At 40.4% G+C, this 22,515-nt stretch overlaps 1 protein-coding gene and 1 long non-coding RNA gene across 2 annotated transcripts; one reads left to right on the top strand and one right to left on the bottom strand.

Moving 5' to 3' along the window:
- Positions 1 to 4,903: 4,903 nt before the first annotated feature.
- LOC103420917 (uncharacterized) lies at positions 4,904 to 5,893 on the top strand. The gene is made up of 2 exons (XR_527162.3): positions 4,904 to 5,149; positions 5,359 to 5,893. It is a non-coding gene; the product is annotated as an uncharacterized lncRNA (long non-coding RNA).
- Positions 5,894 to 6,938: 1,045 nt separating this feature from the next.
- LOC103420916 (SUMO-activating enzyme subunit 2-like) lies at positions 6,939 to 13,794 on the bottom strand. The gene is made up of 11 exons (XM_008358950.4): positions 13,277 to 13,794; positions 13,040 to 13,129; positions 11,975 to 12,058; positions 11,676 to 11,894; positions 10,750 to 10,851; positions 9,528 to 9,986; positions 9,144 to 9,373; positions 8,426 to 8,519; positions 8,141 to 8,323; positions 7,936 to 8,033; positions 6,939 to 7,576 (listed from the first exon to the last, which is right to left on the bottom strand). The coding sequence occupies exons 1-11, from the start codon at positions 13,307 to 13,309 to the stop codon at positions 7,234 to 7,236; spliced, it is 1,935 nt and encodes a 644-aa protein (XP_008357172.1). The 5' UTR covers positions 13,310 to 13,794; the 3' UTR covers positions 6,939 to 7,233.
- Between the last annotated feature and the right edge of the window lie 8,721 nt (positions 13,795 to 22,515).

Below are 22,515 nucleotides of genomic sequence, written 5' to 3'. Positions count from 1 at the left end.
GTCGAGACTTAGATGTGACACATTTACTTTAACAGGTGTTACACGACATGACCCGTTAAGATTTCAGATATGTCACAAAAATGACACGAACACGGAAAACATGACACGAATGCCATGTCTACTTTGCACCATTTTTTTCTACTGTTCAAACTCGATACCTTTTGTAGAAGATTACCCTTCCTCGATTCTTCTTCCACACTTGTGTATAGAAATATCAGCACCTATAGATGTGCAGCAAGTCCACATTACATATCAATTCATGCTGATATCCATAGTCGAAACATCCAACCAAAACAAAAACATTAAATTTGAACCGGAGAGTGACCAGAGAAAGCAGAGAAGAAGCAAACTCTAGTTGCTTGGTTTTTGGGTTCGTCTTCAAGATTTTTATGAGAATTAATTTACAGCAAATGTAGAAAATAGTGTGGAATCGGCAAGCTCAGTCGCACTGGGATTTTATCAGGTGAGTTAGGGTTTAAGGAAAGATAAATCGTTCGTGAACAGAGGGCTATCTTTTAAGGTCTTTATTGGTCATTTTACAAATGAGCAAACTTGTAATTAAAATTTTCATTAAAAAGTGAGTGGGGAGATAAGTCAATGGATGGGAATAACAACACTCTAAAGTAATTGTTAACGTTTTTTTTTCCATAAAAGTGTTTTTAGAGCCAATGCTTTAGTAAAAATACAAGTCACTCATGAAATAACACTTTTAAGTGCATTTTGAAAGAAACACCAGTTATGTATTTTGTAAAACCCCTCCCCAAAATTATTTTGTAATTTTACATTTCCCCTAAAATTTTATGTAATTTTTCATTTTGGTCCCATTATCTTATACCCAATCTGGATCCACTGTTAGGATTCTCTCAATTTTTCATCCTCTCACAGACTGCCACGTGGTAGTCTCTTAACTCCCTCTATCTTCTTCTCTCTTTCCCCTCCCCCAATTCAACACTTTTAGCTCTCTCTCTATCTCTCTTAGCTCAGTACTTTTTCTCCTTCACACTCTCTCCCCAATCGAACTTGCACACCAGACACCCCTACACCCAAGAAGGTCCACCAAAGACAACTCCACCACACACACCACCGTGGAAGCACTTTCTCTCTCTCTCCCTCCCTCTCTTCATCTCTGTGGAACCCTAGCGAATCCCGTGGTGTTCGAGCAAAAACCTGGCCACCATTCGACTTTTTCAAGGTATAAATTATCTTACTCTTTGTCGTACCTTCCTTTTTGTAGTTATATCGGAGGTTAATGGGTTATTTTGCCGTTGACCAAAGCACATAAGGCTCCGGCCTCCTTCCTCGGCGAGGAACAAAACCAGGCCTTTGGGCCTAAACCAAAAGCTCATCCTTAAGGCAGCCCAAATCCAAACCCTTATTAGATTAGGCATTTGGGTCGTATAGGACCTGGGCCTTAGGCCTGTTAACCCCTTAAAGCCTAAACCCAACAACCCTTTTTATTTGTATTTATTTATTTTAAAAACCCAAAGGCACTTGGGCCAGGCTTTCAAGCCCAAGCCCTTTGACCCTTACACCTTGGACCCTAGGCCCTTGGGCCAATCCACTTAGGCCTCCGGCCCAATAGCCTCAAGCCCAAAAATTGTTGACTAGCCCATACCTGACCCGTTGACTTTGACTTTGGCCCGTTAAGTTTGACTTTGATCGGTCAACAGTCAACGGTCAACGTTGACTTTTGTTGATTTTTTTAGGGTTTTGTCCAGGACCCCTCCTAAGCTAATTTCGACGTCCTTGACCCGTTTTTTGACGTCCGTTTTCCCAAATTCAGTTGTTTGAGTTTAGTTTTGTTAATTGTACCCTTTATGTGCTGAGGTGTAATTATTAACGGTGTTTCCGTCCCACCTATTTCGTACTGCTCTTCAACAACAGAGTATCTGTTAGTGGACCCCTTCTAAAATGCATGTTTTAATTGTAGAAATGCATACATAAAAAGCATGATTTAATGATTACGTTTTATGAGATATTATGCTTACTGTGAATATTTTGAAATATCATATTTTATCAAACTGATGTTCTTGGTAGTATATAAGATGGATGCCTATATACTGTTTACAAACATGCTTTTACACACTTCTTTGTTGTATATATGATGGATGACTATATGCTATGAAGATGTTTTGAAATATATGTACCTATGTTTGGAAAGACTATATTCAATCTTTTTTTGCGTATCTAGTGGTCACTGTTCTGCCTACGGGCGATGATACTTATATTGGCTTCGGCCGGGCGTAGGTTGGTGCCTGTTTGGCAAATGATACTTATATTGGCTTTGGCCGGGCGTAAGTTGGTGCCTGTTTGGTAAATGAAGTGTTCTGAAGGAAGTGTTCTAAATGAAGAGTTCTGTATGCCTTCGGACGATACTGATACCACTAGTTAGCACACTATATACGATATATGTTTTATGAAAGGTTTTATGGCATGCTAGGGTTTTTGGAAGAACCAATTACATATTATACTATTGATTTTCCATAAAACTTTGGGGGTTAGTATGTTATTGAATAATTGTTTCCATATTATATATATCATCTTGGTCCACTCATGTTTGTTTTGCGCCCCCTCAGGACATAGGGACGAGGATTACAACCTGCGCTACGAGGCTTTTCCCTACTAGTGATATCGTGCCATCATCTCTGTTTTGACATCATTGTAATATCACCTTCCGTTGTACTCTGAATTAGAATATGCTCTGAACATGTCATGCACTACCACTATTTTCACACAGAAATGAGTAGTCACATCTTATTATTTTGCTACCATTTGTATGCTTGTTTCCCATGTTCTCATCATTTGCATTCATAAATGGCTTGCGTCACCTTCAGGTGTCGGCCAGCACATGGCCATCCCGATGTCCCTCGAACATCGGGATTGGAACATGTCATATTTCTTGCAGAAAGTATTTCAAATACTTTTGGAATCCAAAAATGTTTTCATCAAAAACGTTTTCAGTTATTTGAAAAGTACTTCTAAATGAGAATTGATGTTGATTGAAGGGTTAAAAATTAGAGAGAGATATTTTATTGTTACCAATTTATCACGTGACAAATGTTTATAGGATGAATGACACCACTAAAATGTATTTTAGTTGTAAGAGAACATCAATCGATATTAGAGGCCAACCGTACATAACCTGAGAAAATAACCACACATAAAAAATGATCCCATATCACACGAAAACTCCGAAGATACTCCAACTTGGAGTTGCATAAATCTGTCAAAGTCTTTCCAAAAATAAAAAATAAAAAATCTGTCAAAGTTGAGTGAATGAGCCTCAAATCGTTCAACGTCCCTGATCATCAACAACTTGGAAAACTTATATTATGACACAAATCTTTCAAGGTCGAGTGAATGAGTCCCAAAACCTCCCAAGGCTAAAGGTCGCAATTAGAAAGGGAGAAAATTCAAACAAAGAAGGCCCCCAAAACGCACTATTAACGAAAGCCTAAGACAGCCTAAACGGAAACTTCGATTACAAGCAAAGGCTACGAGCGCTAGGCACCTTTCTTAAAATCAATGAAGCCCAAGCAAAGAAAGATCGAGTACAAAACCCGTCGGCCTCCTAAGGCTCTGATGCAGCCTGAGCAACCCTCACCGTCCCTCCCTCGTACACAATTTGTTTGGAACCATCACATTGCGAAAACTTACAACTCTCGCGAGTCTCTAAGCATCGAAGGTGTGCATCCAAGCATCTGATCAAAAGGATCAAAAGATGAGCCAAGTACACTCACTAAAATGTTGGCTAATAATGTCAAATGTCAACCATGGCTCTGTTTGGTGAGCTGGTTTGGATATGTTGTGACCAATTAAAATAGACTTGAGTTTAGTCTTTTGTTTGTTGTGTCAAAATGTGAGAAGATAGGATTGGACATAATGAGTTATGAATCCACAATAGAGTGAGTTATGTAACATATACTTATACATGGATTACAAGTCATGTCTTACATGTCTCTACCAAGTGCCAATCTAATTCTATCCTTAATGCCTGATCTTATCCAGCCCACCAAACAGGCCCTCAATCGTCAAAAACTTCAGTACTTATGCCGCATGGAAGAGAAGTGAAGGGAAAGAACCTCTGGACCTGTTAAGGCATTAATGTACATTTTGCTTTCGATATACTTACCTCTCCTAATTAGAAGCCTTTGCACTATCTACCTTTGAAGTGAGGATCTAACGTAGCCATCAGAGAATGTAGGCTAGCACCACACTAGCTAGTACCACTTTCAGGTCAACCAAACATTGCCCTTAATTGATTCGTTGAATTTCGAGAATTAACAATCTTGCACTTCCATGTTTTCATTGAAAAAAAATGAGTATTAAGCTTAAAGAACTGGTTAAATAGTTCTTCCACATTTTATACCGTCAACTTAAAGGCCTGTTTGTGATTCTAGTTTTTAGTATTCATTATGCTAGAGATAGTAGAAAGTATATATATATGTAAATGTGATCTTTATGGTATAAGATTGATTTTATCCGTGGCTAAATTTATAAAATTTAGAGCAAATGAGGTAACCATTCAAAACGGAGATGACAATAAACAGAGGCAGCGTTGGAGGCGTGCAAAAGGTGTACAGGCACATGGCCCAAATTGCTGAGGGGTCCCCAAGATTTCATCCTCCTATATATGTAAGCTACGATATGTATATTACATCTGTAAGAAAGTTAGAGAGTTTATATGAATAGTATTCTCCTTCCAACAAAAGAGCAAGAAAAGAGAAAAAATAAGGGAACGTAGGGTGGGCAAGGCCAACGAACAAGAGGGAAAGTAGATAAGGATGTGGTGAGGTCGGCGTCAATTAACCTAAACCAGACACGGTGTGAGCAGTTTTGAGAGGCTCCAAAACAACCCACTTTTATCGAACCCACAACATAAGTTTGCAACCCTAATCCCCATGACGTGTGAGCTCCTATATCTCCCCACTCCCATTTATACATACTGACCCTTATATACACATCCCATTATTAATTGTTTCTCCACGTATATATACACTTCAAACACATTGCAGTACGTACGAAAAAACTCATAATATTCTGAACTTCTTCTTCAACGTCATTTCTCTCTTCTTGTACTGGAAACCATGGAAGGCGAAAATATGAGAGCATTCGACATGGGCGCACTAAGAACAGGTCTCCCACAAAAGTAAGAACACAATCAGTTTTTTCTTTCTAGATTTTCCATTTTGATTTCGCATTTCAATTTTTTCGGTTTCTTGAGGGAACATTTTTATCGATTATATATAATCTGGTACGCGTGTGTACAGATCAATTATGTATTATTGTCGAATGCAATGCACCAAATGTACACTGACTTGGTTAATTGAATGCAATATGCACATGTGTGTTTCTCAGCAGGAGAGGGTTGTCAAGGTACTACTCAGGGAAATCAAGATCATTTACGTGCATGGCCGATGTACGAAGCGTAGAAGATCTGAAGAAACCGGAAAATCCCGATGCGAAAAAGAGGAAGAAACATTCGGAGAGGAAGAACTTTCCTGTTCCAGCCTACCCTCCTTATCCATGTCGAAGAGTTTCTAGCACCACCCAATGTACTGCACCCTGCGTTGGCGTGTGAATAATATAAATCAACTGGAGACGAACATGGAAAAGCACTTAACATTCTTTTCTGCAATAATTTGCTGCTTTCCAAAATCTTAAGAGGCGCCTTTTTCGAATCCCGGTCTAAGGATTCGTGTGGTTTTTGGAGGATCTAGCTACTGGAGAACCAGGAATGAAGAGCTAGCTTTCCCTTTCTCCCATATTGTGTATAACTTTAAACATATACATGTATTAGATCCTATATTTCTTACTCAATTTCGGTTTTTGTTTTTGATACAGAAAACAGACTTGTGTAATTGTATCTGTACTAAAATTTGGTTTCGCGTAATATACTTGTGATGAAATCAAATAATTTCAAAAAAACTAAAAGAAAAACTAATAAAAAGACTTCGAAACTTTAAATATTAACTAAAAGTATTTTAATAACTTCATTTAATGATAAGAACAGAAAATGCCCAAAATGTTATAAAGAAATGGGCTTTGAGTGGCATGCCAAAAAATTCACATTTGAATTTCTCTTTTTCCGCTTAAACGAATGAACAAAGGAGAATTCTAGCTACCTTCTCATCTTGCTTTCCTCTTTATCATACAACATGCCGGTTCTTCTATGATCTTACGGTTCATTCATTCATTTATTACGTGTGTGTATTACTAAAATATAAACTTGTCGTGTCTAACCGTGTTATAACGCATACATCAATATCATCACCTGACCAAGTTAGTTCCTTAAAACGCTCAAGTAGAAGATGTTGCTGCTTTAACAATGAGTTGTACAAGGCTGTAACACATAAACCTTGTATGCAACAAGAGTGAACGCTCTAAACCACTTTGAGCAACAAATCCTTGCCACTTGCGCATATAACTGTAGCAAATAAAGGCTCGTTTTGAAGTAATTGTAAGAGGTATTAGGAAAATATCATTTCATTTCTTAAGTGAAATACGATTACAGTTTGATTATATATAGACAAGTCATTTACACACTTGTAATGACAGCTCACCTTTTCTAACCAAAGCTTAACAGGCTCAGTAACAAACTTAAGAAACTCTTTAAGTATTATCCTTTCAGATACATTTACAATATTAGCCTTACTAAGAGCATAATCACTTCTGACGAAAAGCACATGAGAAGCACTTTTCCATAAACACACTTAGAAATTTACTTTTTAAGTGATTTTACGAAAAAATACCTTCCATTCCGTTTCCGTGTGCTTCACTTCAAGCGATTTTACCAAAAAACATACCTAACAACATGTTTTTCTCACCAGAAGCACTTCCACGCTACGATATAACATTTTTCCGCTTTCCGCAACTCAATCCTAAATATTTTCCAAATCCATGGTGGAAACTAAATTCATGATGGAATGAAAAGGAAGTTTGAAACTCACGGTCACTTGTTTAGTTATTTCAGGTACATTTTCGAGGTTATGGTTTTCTCTTCAAGTTACACTGCTAAAATTCTGTCTACTAAGTTAGGAAGACGACGACACATTACACCTTCAACCAAAAAAAAAAAAGAAAAAAAAAAGAGGGAAGCATAGACCGCTTAATTTGTACCGGCTCCACCTAACAAACAACAACTGAGCCAACCTCCCAAAAAAGAATGAGTGCTTCTCACTAATGGTACAAAATTAGAACTGAACTGAGGCCTCCACGTTATCCACGGAATAACTATTGCAACTTTATCTTCTTGTCCGTGACCGAATCCCAATTATCAAATATGACAAGGTCATCGTCGTCATCAACCAGTTCCAATTTCTCGGGATTTCTTGTACTACTGCCAGCAACACTCGACAATTCTGGATTCGCGGACTCAGAAACCTCAGACAGTTTTCTTTTCTTTCCAGGAGTAGTTTCAATGTCATCAGTCTTTTCAGGCTCCATAGATGATGATGCACTTGATGAACTTCCAGCATTTGCAGTAGACTTCTTGTCATCCTGTGCCACTGCAGGAGCTTGAGTCCACCCAGATAGAACCATTCCATCGGGTTCTTTCTCTTCATCAAATTCCTCTCTGCACAAAATTAAACTTGCTAAATTATCACGTAGATTTAGATTACATGGTATAAAAGAAAAAATAACATCACCCGACCCCTATAAAAAAGAATGGCAACTAGAATCAGAAAATGCTTCATGCAACCTCAATAGCTTACTCGGTTAGGTTTGGTAACATGGCTTCTGTTTGCTTACTATCTTACAAAAAAAATTCAACTTAAACAGCTAAGTGAAGCTTCATTTCTATAAACCATAACAAGAAAAGTAGCTATTCCAAATGCTCATGTCTTGAAGTCATCCATCATGTTGTAAAACATTAGATCTTAAGAAGCAATTTAATGATGCATAGGAAGCTTGCAGATCAACTGGATAAAGAACCTGTGTTTAATATTGATCTTGCACGACAGTTCTTGCAGAAAATCCTCAATTGTCAGCATGGTCCCACTGGTAACTGGTGTAGGAAGCTCAGACAGCACCTGCAATTTTATGTAAAATATTTTAAAAGAATCACACATACAAGACACATGTATCAGGTGAACTTACATTAGCAAGTCTTCCCGAAACACAGGAAAAGAATTCATACCTTATCAAGGTTTGCTGCATAATTTGCTACCATGTCTTCGTCCAAGTCATCACCAACTTCATAAAGAAGGGCTGAACCATGCATAATGAGTGGCAAGCCCATCCCGAGCGTGGCTCTAACAATCTTTTCAACTACATCCCGCAACTTTGTACGGTGAGTATTGATCTCAAGTGATAGTGGTGTCTGCTTACAATCATATTGCATTAGTGCACATCACAATTCTTATTTAACTGTCAGCTAAAAGATCCCACAAAGATGGAATTTTAGAAAGAGCAATCAGTGTACCTCTGAACAGACATAGCAAGACTTGTTAGGCTCAAATGGATCCACTGGCATGAGCAACATTTTTCTTGCTGGATGTTCTAGACAATATGTCATCCTACATAGGCATTCAGATCAGGGTAGAATCAGACCACACGAAAAAAGAAAAAATAAACAAAATAAACAAAAAACTAAAAACAAAAAAACTCAGTGTAGAACAAACCAGTGGCAAAAAGAGTAAAGCCAATTTTGTAATACAGACTTGCTGAATTACCATCATCACTGATATATTGTTCAGATTTCAATTTCCCTAATTGTTAAACTGGTATGACTTCAATCAAACAAAAGGAAATTGAAAATGACTTAAAAGTAGGACCCTTCTGATTACCCCTATGTGCAAGCCAACCAGTACAAAAATTCCTGTTTTCTTCCCATCAGAAACAGTCAAGAATCTCTTTTTTATATGATCCTGGCTCTAGCCTCCGATGCACATTAACTAATTAAAAGTGCATTTCTGAGTGTGAGTAATGTATGTGTACCGATGCATAGCACAAGTGTGTTTGTGTGCAGATACAATCAGTCGATAAAAGATAATAATAAAATCCAAAAGCAGAACATTTTCTCTTCATTTTGAAATACTAAAATTCAGAATAGCAAAATGGAACATTTTTTAGAAGTTAAAGGAAGAGAAACGGAGAACAAACGAAACACTTTTTTTTATTACAAAGTCAATTGCACAAACCTATAGTTCTTTGTATCATTTTGCAGCACCTTGATTGCCTCAATGACAATCAACCCAGCAATAATAGCATTCGTTGTCGCAACAGCATGTACAATATTACCAGCAATCCCTTTAGCTTCAAAAAGGCTATGCAACGGGATTCCAAAAGAAGCAGCCCGTATATTTGCAGCAGCAGTAACAAACTCCACAGCTAGCTGATCATCTTTATCAAAGGTGAGATTTCCAATTTCCTGCCACCAGTACCCCAACCCCACAAAGACAATAACGACAAATGAAAACTTAGAAAGAGTTCTCAGAACAAAATAAAGTTATGAGTTCAGTCCAGACATAAGGAAAATAAATGATCGTGCAATGACTTTCCTTAATACAAGAGTTCAAACTAACCTTCTGCCTTTTCATGAAAAATAGTTTCAAAGCCTCAAGAAAGACTCTGGAATTTTCCATAAGGCTCCATATATCCTGTGGATTCTTCATTCCTAGAGATGCCATGGCAGATACTGAATATACTTCATTGGCTGCACCATTCTTTTCCACACTTCCATTCTGTTGACCGAGCTCATTGAGCATGACATCCCTAATATACATAGGCTTTGGTCTATTGCGGTTCTTCCATGTCTCCTCATTAGACAAAGCTTGCTCAATATTATAACCAAATACATGATCATATATTCTCCTTCCATACTGCTCAATGTCTTCATCATCTCTATGTTCAAATACATCTTCAGCCTGTTTTGATGAGCTAGCACCATCACTAGAACGCACATTCAAATCATTTGCCTGATTCTTGTCCCCAAACAACTTTGCAAAAAGAAGTTCCTTTGCCCATACGATACAGTGAACAAACTGCAAATACAGATTATACGGTCAAAGCCTAGACCCAAGGAGCGGGTGGTTATCTTGAACAATGATGTTTTTATCCTTTTAATGAGTTGGAGGAAAATGATCATCGTCCAATCCAACTAATAGTTTGTTCCAAGCAAACTATCAAACCATATAATCTTAGTTATCTCTTGTTTAACCGTCAATAACATTTTTATGGCAGAAACGTCATCCACAAACCAGAAAGCTTATACCAAATTCATGTAAATAGAATTGTAGCAGCAGTGGTACTAGTAATATGGAAAAAAGAAAACTAATCTATTAACTATTAACGGTTTCCACAGTTTCTTGGTTCCCCATGGATTCCTTTGTGTTCTATTACTTGTGTTGTTTTCCCTTCCAAATTATTCAATTCTCCATGGTAGAATTAGAGAGCTTTAATTTATGGGATATAAGTAAACAACTATCAATAAAAAATTCTGAATTACTAATACAAGTGACATAGAGGTCGCACTTGGTGCGATGGCAAGTGCCTTCGCCCATGAGCGGTAGGTCTCGGGTTCGAGACTTGGGAGCAGCCTCTCCATAAATGGGGGTAAGGCTAGCCGACATTCACCTCTCCCAGACCCTGCGTAAAGCGGGAGCCTTGTGCACTGGGTACGACCTTTACTAATACAAGTGACACACAGTTATTCTGAGCCGACAAAACAAAAAACAAAAACAAAAAAAAACAAAAAAAAAAACAAAACAAAAAAGAAAAAAAAACAAAACTATCCATCAACAATACCTTTGATGGAGTACTGGTAATGGTACAGACAGGATAAGTTTTAGGAGCAGGTTTTGGTTGACACTCATAGCACTCTGTTCTTCCCTTCACATGTACAGTCACCTGATTTCAAAAAATTCAACAAATAAGTAAAAAGGGAAGGAAAGAATCTTCACACAGAACCATCTGCAATGAAGCATTTTGTAAAACAAATAAAAGAACAATTGAAATAATCAAAATGATGCAGAAGTTTGAATATGTTGGTCATATGAGCTGGGTTATTTCCACCAAAGAAACTATAAAGTGAAAGTACATGGTACAAGAAACATCTCTCCAAATCTACATCTAACCACAATAAAAAAAAGGATACTTGAAACTATTTAACATTATGCAGGAATCACATAATGGAAGACGAAAATTCATATAGCTGACCTCGTATGATTGGAACAAAGGTAATGACGATAAGATGATAAGATGATGATGATTAATGTAGCATTTCTATAACACAAACTATCATAGACAAACACATAATGTAGAATATTATAGGATCCTTAGCTCATCTAGTTATCCAATAAAGCACGGAAAAGCTTAGACAAAGATAAGATAGTTCACTGCATGAACTCAGCTAAAGACATTCCATTTGGAAATCCTTTCTGCAACTGCTATAGGGCATTATCCAGATCAAAAACCACTACAAAAGAAGCAAAGAAATTATATTTCCAGACCTAAACATCTTTGACATATGAAATTGGCATTGCAATTCATCAAACCAGTTACAATTCTACAATGCTCAAGTGATCTCAGATCAAATATATTCACACACACAACATACAAGGAACCAGAAGCATAATGGGCAGGCAAAATTTTACTAGATACAACAAATTGACAGACCAAGTTCAATTAAAAAATTTTGTTTCTTGTCAGACAATTCTAAAGCAATAGGTCACCTGTCCAAGGAACCCAGTCGTCCCACTTTCAATCAAGGGAACATCAGCTCCCAAGCATAGGCGATTCACATGTCGCCTTGCATCTAAGTTGTCAAGTCCATTCAAAACCACATTAAATTGCTTAAAGAAGTCCACATTGAAGTCAGAATCCTTAACATTTGCATGGTATGAAGTTATGCTTATCTCAGGCCTAAATTTTAAGACAGCTTCCCGAGCAACCTGTTAAAATATCGATGAAAATACCATACACAGCACACCAATTCAAATTAGAAAGTATATGATATAGTAAATATACTTACTTTGGCTTTGGATTGGCCAACATGTGATTGTCGGAAGAGGAATTGTCTGTTGAGGTTACTCACTTCTATAGTGTCCATGTCGATCTGCAATTTAAGATAACCAACTGCAAAATGAATAATTACCCAAAGAAACAAAGTAAACTGGCTCATTCTTGTATATACACGGAACCTGGAAAAAATAATGTTTATTTATATCAATCTGGAGACCATGAATTGAAAATTAATATAGGGATCTATTCAAAGTAGTGGTAAATATATAGTTCATCTGTTTTCTAAATTAGATATCATATACCACATCAATATTGCTAAAATATATAGTATTGCTATCTTTCTGCTTATTAAACTTTTACACAAATGATAGTAGTTCCACCGCATAGCATATGAAGCAATAAGAAATGGACAGCAATGAAGGTACAAACTAAAGAATTAACCAGGTAACACTGAAGAAAAATTAATACTTATGTGTGGGTTGAAGCACTTCAGTATTCACCCTGACTAACACTAGTCAGCTACAATACCTTACCATAAGTTCAAAATATTTCACTTATTGCTAAAACGAGCAATCCAAGACACACCCTAAGGTCCAAGCCTTAAGTAACAAGTCGCCACCAATTTGACTCCTGAAAACCTTAGAATAATTCTCTGCCAATTTGATTAGGCAGAACCTAGATTCTTCTAAGAACATCTTAATCTTATATTCCTGCGTCAATAATCACAAGCATCAAACAGCAACGACTATGATCATGAAAGAAGTACCAATACTGATTCATCATTTCATCGCTTTTCACTCTAAATTGACACATGATTACCTGTACAGAGAAGTCAAATTTTTTTAAGAAAAATGAACTAAATTTGGTAATAAAAGAACTCTTTTCCCTAAATAAAACCCTAAAACCAACACATAAACTTCAATCAACAAGCGTAAGATGGGGAACACATAATGAAAACCCTAGAACACAAAACCCTAGTAAACCACCATAAAATAAGAAAGTAGCAGAAACCCATCCCTTAAAATTAACAACAAAAGAGAGAGAGAGAGAGAGAGAGAGAGAGAGAGAGGCGCACAATATGAATATCTTGGAAGCCAGAGAGAGCGAGAGTCTTGAGAAGCTCGCAGCCGATACCACCTGCCCCAACCATGAGCACTTTCGCGCCCTGCAAAAAAAAAATTCAGAAATATTTTTCAAAATTAAACCCAAAAAAACCCCAAAACCCACTCAGAATTCGAGCAGGGAGAGACTTTCACAGTTGGGGTTAAAGATTTTCAACGGAAATTTTGACAGTTGGGTGTTGCAGCAGTACCTTAACAGCGGCCAAGTGTTTCCGGGAAGCCATGAGAGTTGCAGAAGAAGAAGAAGCTAGGGGTAGAAAGGGGAGGACCGCAACAGTGGATTGGACTTAATAGCAGAGCAAGCAAGCAATTTGTGAAATACCAGAGAGGGAGAGATAGGTGGGTAGGCTTAAGAGTTTAGACGGGTTTGTGGAGAATCGAACAGGGGACGTGGGGGGATCTTGGACTGTTGGGTTGCGGTCGTGAAAGGACGGCTGCTGAGGGTTGAGGGCGCCAAAAAAACAGCTAAAAAGTGGAAATTTCACAGCCAAAAAAACCTCCCTTTTTTACTGTTCCGTCGTTTGTGCGAGAGGCCTCTCTCTCTTCCTTTCCTCCTTAATATTGGGGTTTTGAGGGTTTTGACTCTTTTTGGCCTACTTTGCTATGTCTTGGGGTAAATGGATAAGCATTTTCCTTATGCTACAAATATGAGAATGCAAATCAGTCGATCCGGGAAGACGTTGCTTTGCTTGAGTGTTGTGTGTGCGTTACTCATGACTTGATCACGAGAAATGAGATAATAGTGCAATAAATGTGGAATAAGATTCGTGCACAATTTGTCGAGCAGTTTCAAAGCACATTCTAGACTAAGCAATCTTTATCAAATAGGTACAAACATTTACATAAAGAGTTAAAATCTTAGCAAGAAGCCCGTACAAAGCGGAAGCAAATTTATCAAAGTGGCAATTATCTTGCCTACGAGGTAATAACATTTTATTATTAATAATTTAATTAACATGTTACTATTATAATTTATTATGTTATTTCGCAATTATTTTTTTAGTAACTACAACCACAAATGTGATACAATCTTTGTGGATGCAAATTTCTTCCTCCTCGATCTTGGACGATTTTGCACCTACAAAACAATTAACACCTTAGGTTAAGGCCAAGAGCCTCACGCGCCCACGATGAATGGGGGGGGCTTTGGCCGAAGAACCTCCGATGCCAAAGTTAGAATTTAGAGAGAAAGAGTGTTTAGAGAATTTTGAGATTTTTGCCAAAGTGTTGGAATTAGCTTTTTGGTGAGAATGGGAGTATATTTATAGGGATAGGAGGTGGCTAGGGTTTTTAGGTTTAATTTAGGTTTAATTAGCCAATTTATTTGGCTATTAAACATAAGATGAATGTTTTGGTGGTTTTTGAATTTATTGGGTAATAAAAAGGAAGAAATGGTGAAAAAGGTAGAAAAAAGTGATGGATTAGGTTTTGAAATGGGGATAGCCGGCCATGTGGTGTTTTAGGGTTGAATTGGATGTATTTTGTAGTTATTTGGATATAATGGATGGTTTAATTGACAATTAATGGGTTAATTAGGCAATAAACCCATTAATTAGCCAATTAACATAATTTAAAAGGAATGTGTTTGGGAATTACCTTGTAGAAAGGATTTGATAAGATGGACTTTGAATTGTTACCTATTTTGGGCACTTCTGTCTTGGTTGAAAGAGGGTTGCCCGCTACTTGCGCGTAGGAACCTCGTTGTACTGCAAGGGTATTTTTGTCATTTTTGTCCAAAAATCCACGTGTCGCCCTGTGAATATTTTTGGCTCCACAAATGCCCCCACACCTGTTGGGCTGCTCGCAGAAAAGGGCAGCAGGTGTAGAGATCTTTTTGCTTTAGGAAACTTAGGACTGCTTCCTATTTTGATGTAGATTCTCTCTTTAATAGGAAATTAGATCCTTCTAGGAAAGGGAAATAAATTTCTCTCAAAGCCTATTTAAATCCACCTTAAGTGGGTTATTAAATCAACTTTGGAGAGCGATTTATTCTACCCTACAAGAGAGAGATAGCTTAGAGGATATTTGTTCCCCCTCATCTAGCAATCTTCTACATCTTGCCCGTGCAAAGGACCGTCTTTCGTTGATTTCTTCGTCTTCTTCGTGGATAGTGCTACCGCGGGGCAGCCGTCGGGGTGGTGCGGCACGTCGGCTGGCATGGGCCAAGAGTCGACTCGGCATGGGCCGATGAGGTATTGTGGCAGGGACCACTGCTTTAAGCTGCTCGACTTGGCTAGAACCAAGGGCAACTTGTGTGGCTGGGACCTCGGATTGTGGCACTGGGGCGCAGTGTTAGGCAAGTCACATGGCTCATGTCTTTTTAGGCTTTTGGACATGACTCGAGCTAGGCTGGTGATTGAGAGAAATGAAGAGGTTGCGAACCTCATGAACTGCTGGAATGTTGGGTTGAACTTCCCTGCTAGGTACCACGAATGATGTTGGCTACTTTAACTCTTTTCGTCAGGAGAAACGTGGGCTGTTCCCAAAAGATGAGGGGAATAGGATCAAAGCGGATGCACTGGCTCGTCCAATCACTGTTGTGGATCCTGCTGCAAGTGAAGGTGGGAAAATGGATCTTCTCTGCTTGCTCAAGAGATGCCGGCTGAGAAAAAACCAAAGACTTCTTTCGCTGCTCATGAGGGTCCGCTTGCTACCAAGAGGTATGTGATTGACATGACTTATTCCAATGGGAAGAAATGTAAGGCTGCTAGATCTGAGCATGTGGCGTCTTCCATGTTGAGAATGGCTAATACAATTGTGGATAAGATTACTCAGCGTAAAGGTTTTATCATGCCCCCAGTGCCGAAGTCTGTACCAGGACGTTCTTTGGGAGCCAAGTCTGGTTCACCTTTGTAGAGACTTGCTATTATGAAGAGTGGTAAGGTGGACTCTGCTGCTAAAGTGGCGTCAAAGCCTGCTCCCTTTGCTGCTGAGATTGATTCGCCTCAGATTCAAGATCTTAAGCTTGCAATTTCTGAGCTTCGTTTCGCTACTTATGCTAAGAAGAGAGTGGATGAGCTGCAGCGCGTCCGTGTTAGTCTGCTTAAGAAGAATGAGCAACTGAAAGGTGAGAAGGATGGGCTTGAGGTTTTAAGACCTTCTCTATTTCTCCGGAAGACTTGCTTGCTTTTACTTTTAAGGCTTCCATTGGTAAAGTAGTTGGAGAAGTTAGTGCCCAGACTGGGGCAGCCAGGGGTGAAGCGTCGGATGATGCCGCTGCTAAGAGCGTTACGGCTGTTGAAGGTGTGGCGACCGAGTAGTCGTGGGATGTCCAAACTGCTGTAGTGTAGTATTTTAGGTAGCCTTTAGGATTTTCTTTGTTTTTCCTTGTAGCTTTTGTTTTGCTTGAACTCCTTCGGCCTTTGCTAGTTGTTTATAAACATGTTTTCCTTCGTTTTTCTTCAACTTCACTTCTTTTGTTCATGCCCTAACCTTTAGACTTGATAGACCAATGGCAGGCATGCTACTTTTTTATAAGCAGACAAACTCGCGTAGCCTATGCAGCCGTAGGTGTTGGTGTAGAACTTTGCAAAGTTGTTAGCCATAGGGTTGGCAGCCGGATGCCTTACTTACAGAAGCAGACAAGTCCGCGTAACCACTAGGCTGTTAACCTTGACTTTCTTCAATTCCGTAGGTTGCGTAGCAAGTATCACAGCACTTTAGGACTTGGTGTAGGTTGTTCCGCGCTTGGCAGAGGTGAAGCTTATCGACTACGTAGCATGTCGGCAGTGGATAAAACTTCGTATATGCGCGCTAGCTTGTTTAACCTTTCACAAGAATGTGCGGTTGTATAAGTCTAGTGCGGCTTCACTGCTCGAAGGGCAAGCCGTAGGCAGTCTTCCGGAATCCGTAGGCTACCTTAGTGCACTCGGTAGCAGCTTTAGGATTCCAGGGCAGCCGTCCATCGGATGTACTGCGTAATGTGCCCTCTCCGTCTCTAGGGCCCGGTTCCCCAAGGATTAGGCCAAGAGACCCAAAATCCTTCAGTTAGCTAAGCCTTGAAAAAGACCATTGCGGCTACTTCTAGAAATCCCGGCGCAAGCCATCGTGCATCTAGTTATACTATGGCAGCCAGGCTCATCCACATCTGGATATTCGGAGTGTAAAGTTTATCCTCCTGTCTTGGAGAGCTAACCCATATGGGTGTCGGAGAATTGGTTTACCCTCTCGCACTGGAGAGCATGGTTGGTCCCTCGGGAGGCGCAATTCCTGCGATGAGTCCCTAAGAAAGGCGCAGTCTTCTTTTGAAGTGCATGAGTGATTAGTTGTTGTAAGCATGCAGCCAAGCCAAGTTGTGATTACTTCTAAATTCCTCATTGAAAAACGAGTGAAACGAACGAGAACTTTAGCTGTAAGGTAGGAACTGCATAACAACTGGATAGTCCTCAGCTTGTGAGGTGGTGCCCGTCGAGCTTATTGAGTCTTCGGGTTTTGATGTAGCGGGAGGTCACACATGGTACTTCTTCATATTGTAGGCCATCCATTTCTTTTCAATCTTTTTGCCGCTTCATAGTGGTGAGGGTGTAATTACTCTTGCCCCTACTCTGCTGATCTTGTACGGACCTTCCCAGATGGGATCCATCTTTTTGGAGCCTTCTCTGCCGGCAGTGATGAAGGCTTTTCTGCGTCGTCAACATGCAAATGCCAGAAGTCTCCATCGGGTGGAGTAGGCGCAGCTAGAGTGTGCTCGGCTACTTCTGAGGCATCGTTGGGCCGCTCTGTTGCGTCACCTAGGCTCGGCGTGAAGACGCAGTAGGGAGCTGTGGAGATGGGGCCATGTCATACGCAACAGGAGATGCTCAACTGCCGGTATTGGGCCACTCTAGAGTTGAATCATTGAGCAAGGGTCGGCTAGGGCCGTGTGATGCGCAGCAAGAAATGGTACTCAACTGCCGGTACATGTTGCTCCTATGTAGAATCTTTTAGGGTGACTAGGACAAAACTTGCTTTCGAGTGTGTCCTTCCAGTGTTACGTTCGTTAGAAAACTTTACATCCGCCAGGGTCTACGCCTTTATCGTCGCGCGTCTGGATTGGGCAGAATAGTACGTCATTAGGATGATTGCATGCGTTTGAAAGTAAAACTTGTGCTTCTGGGTTGCAACAACTATCGCCAAAGTTAGCTTTTGAATTTTTAATAACATCGAGGAGAGCTTTTGAACTGTAGAATACAGGTAACTGTGGAATACAGGTAGTCGGGCCCCCATCTCTTCTCGCATGATGGTAGAGCTTATTGCTACTTTAGATACCGTCAAACATGTGAATAAGTCCTCCGCTGCTTCTAGAGAGGTGATGTCGGGTACTTCTTCAAGTCCTTGAATGTGCATTGGCGAGCCTCATCCCAAAGTGCATACTTCTCTGCCAAAGCAAAAGAGTCTGCCAGAGTTAGATCTTCTTTCATGATCAATTTTCCAAATAGCAGGTGGTCTGCTGAAAGTCCTTTTTGGAAGGCTGCTCTAGCTATCGAGTCGTTGCATCCGACTATTTTTGCCTTCTCTACTTTGAACCTCCTCACATAGTCGCGAAGTGACTCCTTTGGGTTCTTCTTGACGTTGAACAAATGATCAGATTTCTTTTTGATCGAGCGATAGGATGAATATTCTTTGGTGAAAACCAAAGAAAGTTCGTAGAAATTCCGGATGGATTGTGGCGGCAGGGTGTAGAACCAATCTTGCGCCTCGCCTTGTAGAGTGGTGGCGAATATCTTGCACATAAGCTCATCGTTGTTTCGATAAAGGATCATTGCGCTTCGGTAGCGCTTTAAGTGTCTCTCCGGGTCTTCATCCCCTTTGAAAGATGTGAAATGTGGCATGCTGAACTCTCGTGGAGGCTCTGCCTGCTCGATCTCGTCCGTGAATGGTGACCTGTTTATGTTGGTCATGTTCCGTCGTAGTGCCTCGTCGGTGACCTCGTTGCGTTGGAAATCATGCAATCGCTTAGTCAAGAGTCTCTCTACTTCTTCCTGAATTTGCCTTTGTTGGGGTAGCGGAGCTCTCGGCTGCCCCCAGCCATGACTTGCTGGTCTAGGCTGCTCTTCCATGTGTTTGGCTCGTCTACGCCGCAGATGCAGTGCATGTGGTGCGTTCCTAGCAGGCGAGCGAGTTCTTCTCTCCGTCCGTCGTGCTGCCTACTCTGATGTGAGGTGGATGATGCTCCTTGTGGGCTTAGCCGCAAATGAACACTTTGTCCGGAAGGTTGCTCATGTTGACTATCGGAGTGTGACCCCAACCGTGAATGTATGCTCATCCGTGGGCCTAGTCGAGAGTACACGCTCCTCCGCGCGCTAAGACGGGAGTATACGCTATCTCGGGGGCCCAATCGGGAATGTACACTGCCTGATCGTTCGGCTCGTGGCTGGTCGAATGGCTGCTTGCTGGGACGCTGCTGGAAAGGTTCGTCTGCCCTTATCCTACTTCGGGATACCTCGTCCGGGGCACGTTGGATCCCGATGCCTTGCAAAAGTTGATTCACCAAAGTTGTCTGTTGTGCAAGGGCGCTCGTCAACTCTATGACTTGTCGAGACAAGTGTTGTTCGCCATTTGGATTGGAAGAGCTTGGAAGGAATGCGCCTCCTTGGGCAGTGGAAATGTGGTAGACTCCGGGCGCGAGATTTGAATTGGGAAATGTCAAATCCGCGAAAAAATATGGTGAGAATGCCCCCGACTCGATGGTAGGTCCGGATGGTTGAGATAGTCTTGGGTCGACTTGGGCTGCTTGGAAAGCCACTGGAGCATGATGGGCCGTGAGAGTGAGCTGCTCGTCGGGAGCAGGCTGGGTCACGAGAGCAGGCTGCTCGGCAGAAGCAGGTTGGGCCGTGAGAGTGGGCTGCTCGACGGAAGCAGGCTGGACCACGGGAATGAGATGCTCGTCGGGAGCAGGCTGGGTCACGAGAGCAGGCTGCTTGGCAGGAGCATGCTGGGCCACAGGAGTGGGCTGCTCGACGGAAGCAGGCTGGGCCACGGGAGTGGGCTGCTCGTCGGGAGCAGGCTGGGTCACGAGAGCAGGCTGCTTGGCAGGAGCAGGCTGGGCCACGGGAGTGGGCTGCTTGACGGAAGCAGGCTGGGTCACGAGAGCAGGCTGCTTGGCAGGAGCAGGCTGGGCTACGGGAGTGGGCTGCTCGACGGAAGCAGGCTACTCAACGCGCGGTGCATGTGAATGCGAGGCTTGGGCTTGGGTCCATGTAAACTTGGATGGCACGGCTTGGGTCGTGGTCTTGGTACCGTGAGCCTTGGATGGCTCGGCTCGGGCCGTGGTGAAAGCTCCATGGACCTCGCCACGAATGGCTATCGAAGTAGCCACCGCGGTAGTTCCCATGGTGGCCGTGGTGAAGGCACCATGGACCTCGCCGTGGGTGGCTACCGAGGTAGCCACCGCGGTGGTTCCCATGGTGGAAACTCGTGGTGGTGATGCTGCTCCCCTTATTGTCGCATTTTACCTCACGGATCTTCGCACTCCCATTTCTTGAACACTAGAATTTTCACTTATGGAATTTTCTAAATTTCTAGCCATTATATTTTGCTTATACGTTTTATCAAAGAACCTTTGCAAATAAAAAATTCTAATAATAAGAACGTATGAAAAATATTCAAGTGGACTAGAAAATAAAGAAAAAACCTTTTTTGTGCGAGAGTCTTCTACGAGTATGGATTTCAACTCTCAATGAAAGCACCAATTTGTGGATGCAAATTTCTTCCTCCTCGATCTTGGATGATTTTGCACCTACAAAACAATTAACACCTTAGGTTAAGGCCAAGAGCCTCACGCGCCCACGATGAATGGGGGGGGCTTTGGCCGAAGAACCTCCGATGCCAAAGTTAGAATTTAGAGAGAAAGAGTGTTTAGAGAATTTTGGGATTTTTGCCAAAGTGTTGGAATTAGCTTTTTGGTGAGAATGGGAGTATATTTATAGGGATAGGAGGTGGCTAGGGTTTTTAGGTTTAATTTAGGTTTAATTAGCCAATTTATTTGGCTATTAAACATAAGATGAATGTTTTGGTGGTTTTTGAATTTATTGGGTAATAAAAAGGAAGAAATGGTGAAAAAGGTAGAAAAAAGTGATGGATTAGGTTTTGAAATGGGGATAGCCGGCCATGTGGTGTTTTAGGGTTGAATTGGATGTATTTTGTAGTTATTTGGATATAATGGATGGTTTAATTGACAATTAATGGGTTAATTAGGCAATAAACCCATTAATTAGCCAATTAACATAATTTAAAAGGAATGTGTTTGGGAATTACCTTGTAGAAAGGATTTGATGAGATGGACTTTGAATTGTTACCTATTTTGGGCACTTCTGTCTTGGTTGAAAGAGGGTTGCTCGCTACTTGCGCGTAGGAACCTCGTTGTACTGCAAGGGTATTTTTGTCATTTTTGTCCAAAAATCCACGTGTCGCCCTGTGAATATTTTTGGCTCCACAATCTTTATAACAACAACAAACCATTCACACAACACGAATGTTAGAACATTGTAAAGCGTACTCCAAAATACAAAATTATGTCATATGTTGGATGCCTAGCACTATGCATCGGATACCCTAGGTTGTAGGCTACTGAGAATAATATTGTTTTAATATCGTTTTAGGTTGTAATGCTATGTTTTGTTTTGTATTTGAAATTAAATATGAACTTTGTAAGTATTTTCAAAGAACAAACTTATAAAATTCATATTTAATTGTTCGAGTTAAAAATGGAATTAAATTATTGGAGTTAAACTTAAACATGGAATTTTAGTTTTAAAAATTAAAAATATATATTTCTAAAAATAAAAATTCAAAATCCATACAACATGATAGGACTAAGCATGTGGAGGTTGACTGGTTCTTCATTAAGGAAAAGTTGGTAGGGAAAGTAATTGAAGTTCCCCCAATCGGGACCAAGGACCAAGTGGCAGACATATTCACTAAGGCCAGCTCTAGTGAAAAATTATCTAGACAAGTTGGGCATGTGTGACATATATGTACCAACATAAGGGGGAGTGTTGACTTCGTATAGATTTCCTTTTATTCCGGGATTCCTATAATCTTGGGTTTCCTAATTTAGGAGATATTGTTTGTAATTATTATTTCCCTATTAGGGTTGTACATGATTATATATACCTCAGAATGAGAAAAATACACACAACATTCAAAACATTATCTTCTCTTACTAGATTTGGAAGGTAAAACGTTTGGGCGTTTAATGGGACTTTCCCCAATCACCAACTCAGTTTTGTGAATAATTGCTGATGACTCAAACAATTCCAAAATAATTTTGTGATATTTTTCTCAAGTTCTGGTTATGATCTTTTGCTAGGATTTAAAGCCGTTTTAGTCTCTTTTTTTTTTTTCCCCCAATACTTTGACATAAACTCGCAAATAAAAATGACTAGCACTCAAAGAAACTTTGCAATGAACAACAAAGTGAAATCTTTCATGAATCATTCACATGTATTTG

Source organism: Malus domestica, chromosome 05 (assembly GCF_042453785.1).
Source record: "Malus domestica chromosome 05, GDT2T_hap1".
In the NCBI taxonomy this organism is placed as follows: Eukaryota; Viridiplantae; Streptophyta; class Magnoliopsida; order Rosales; family Rosaceae; genus Malus; species Malus domestica.
This window is presented reverse-complemented; position numbering and strand designations above follow the sequence as displayed.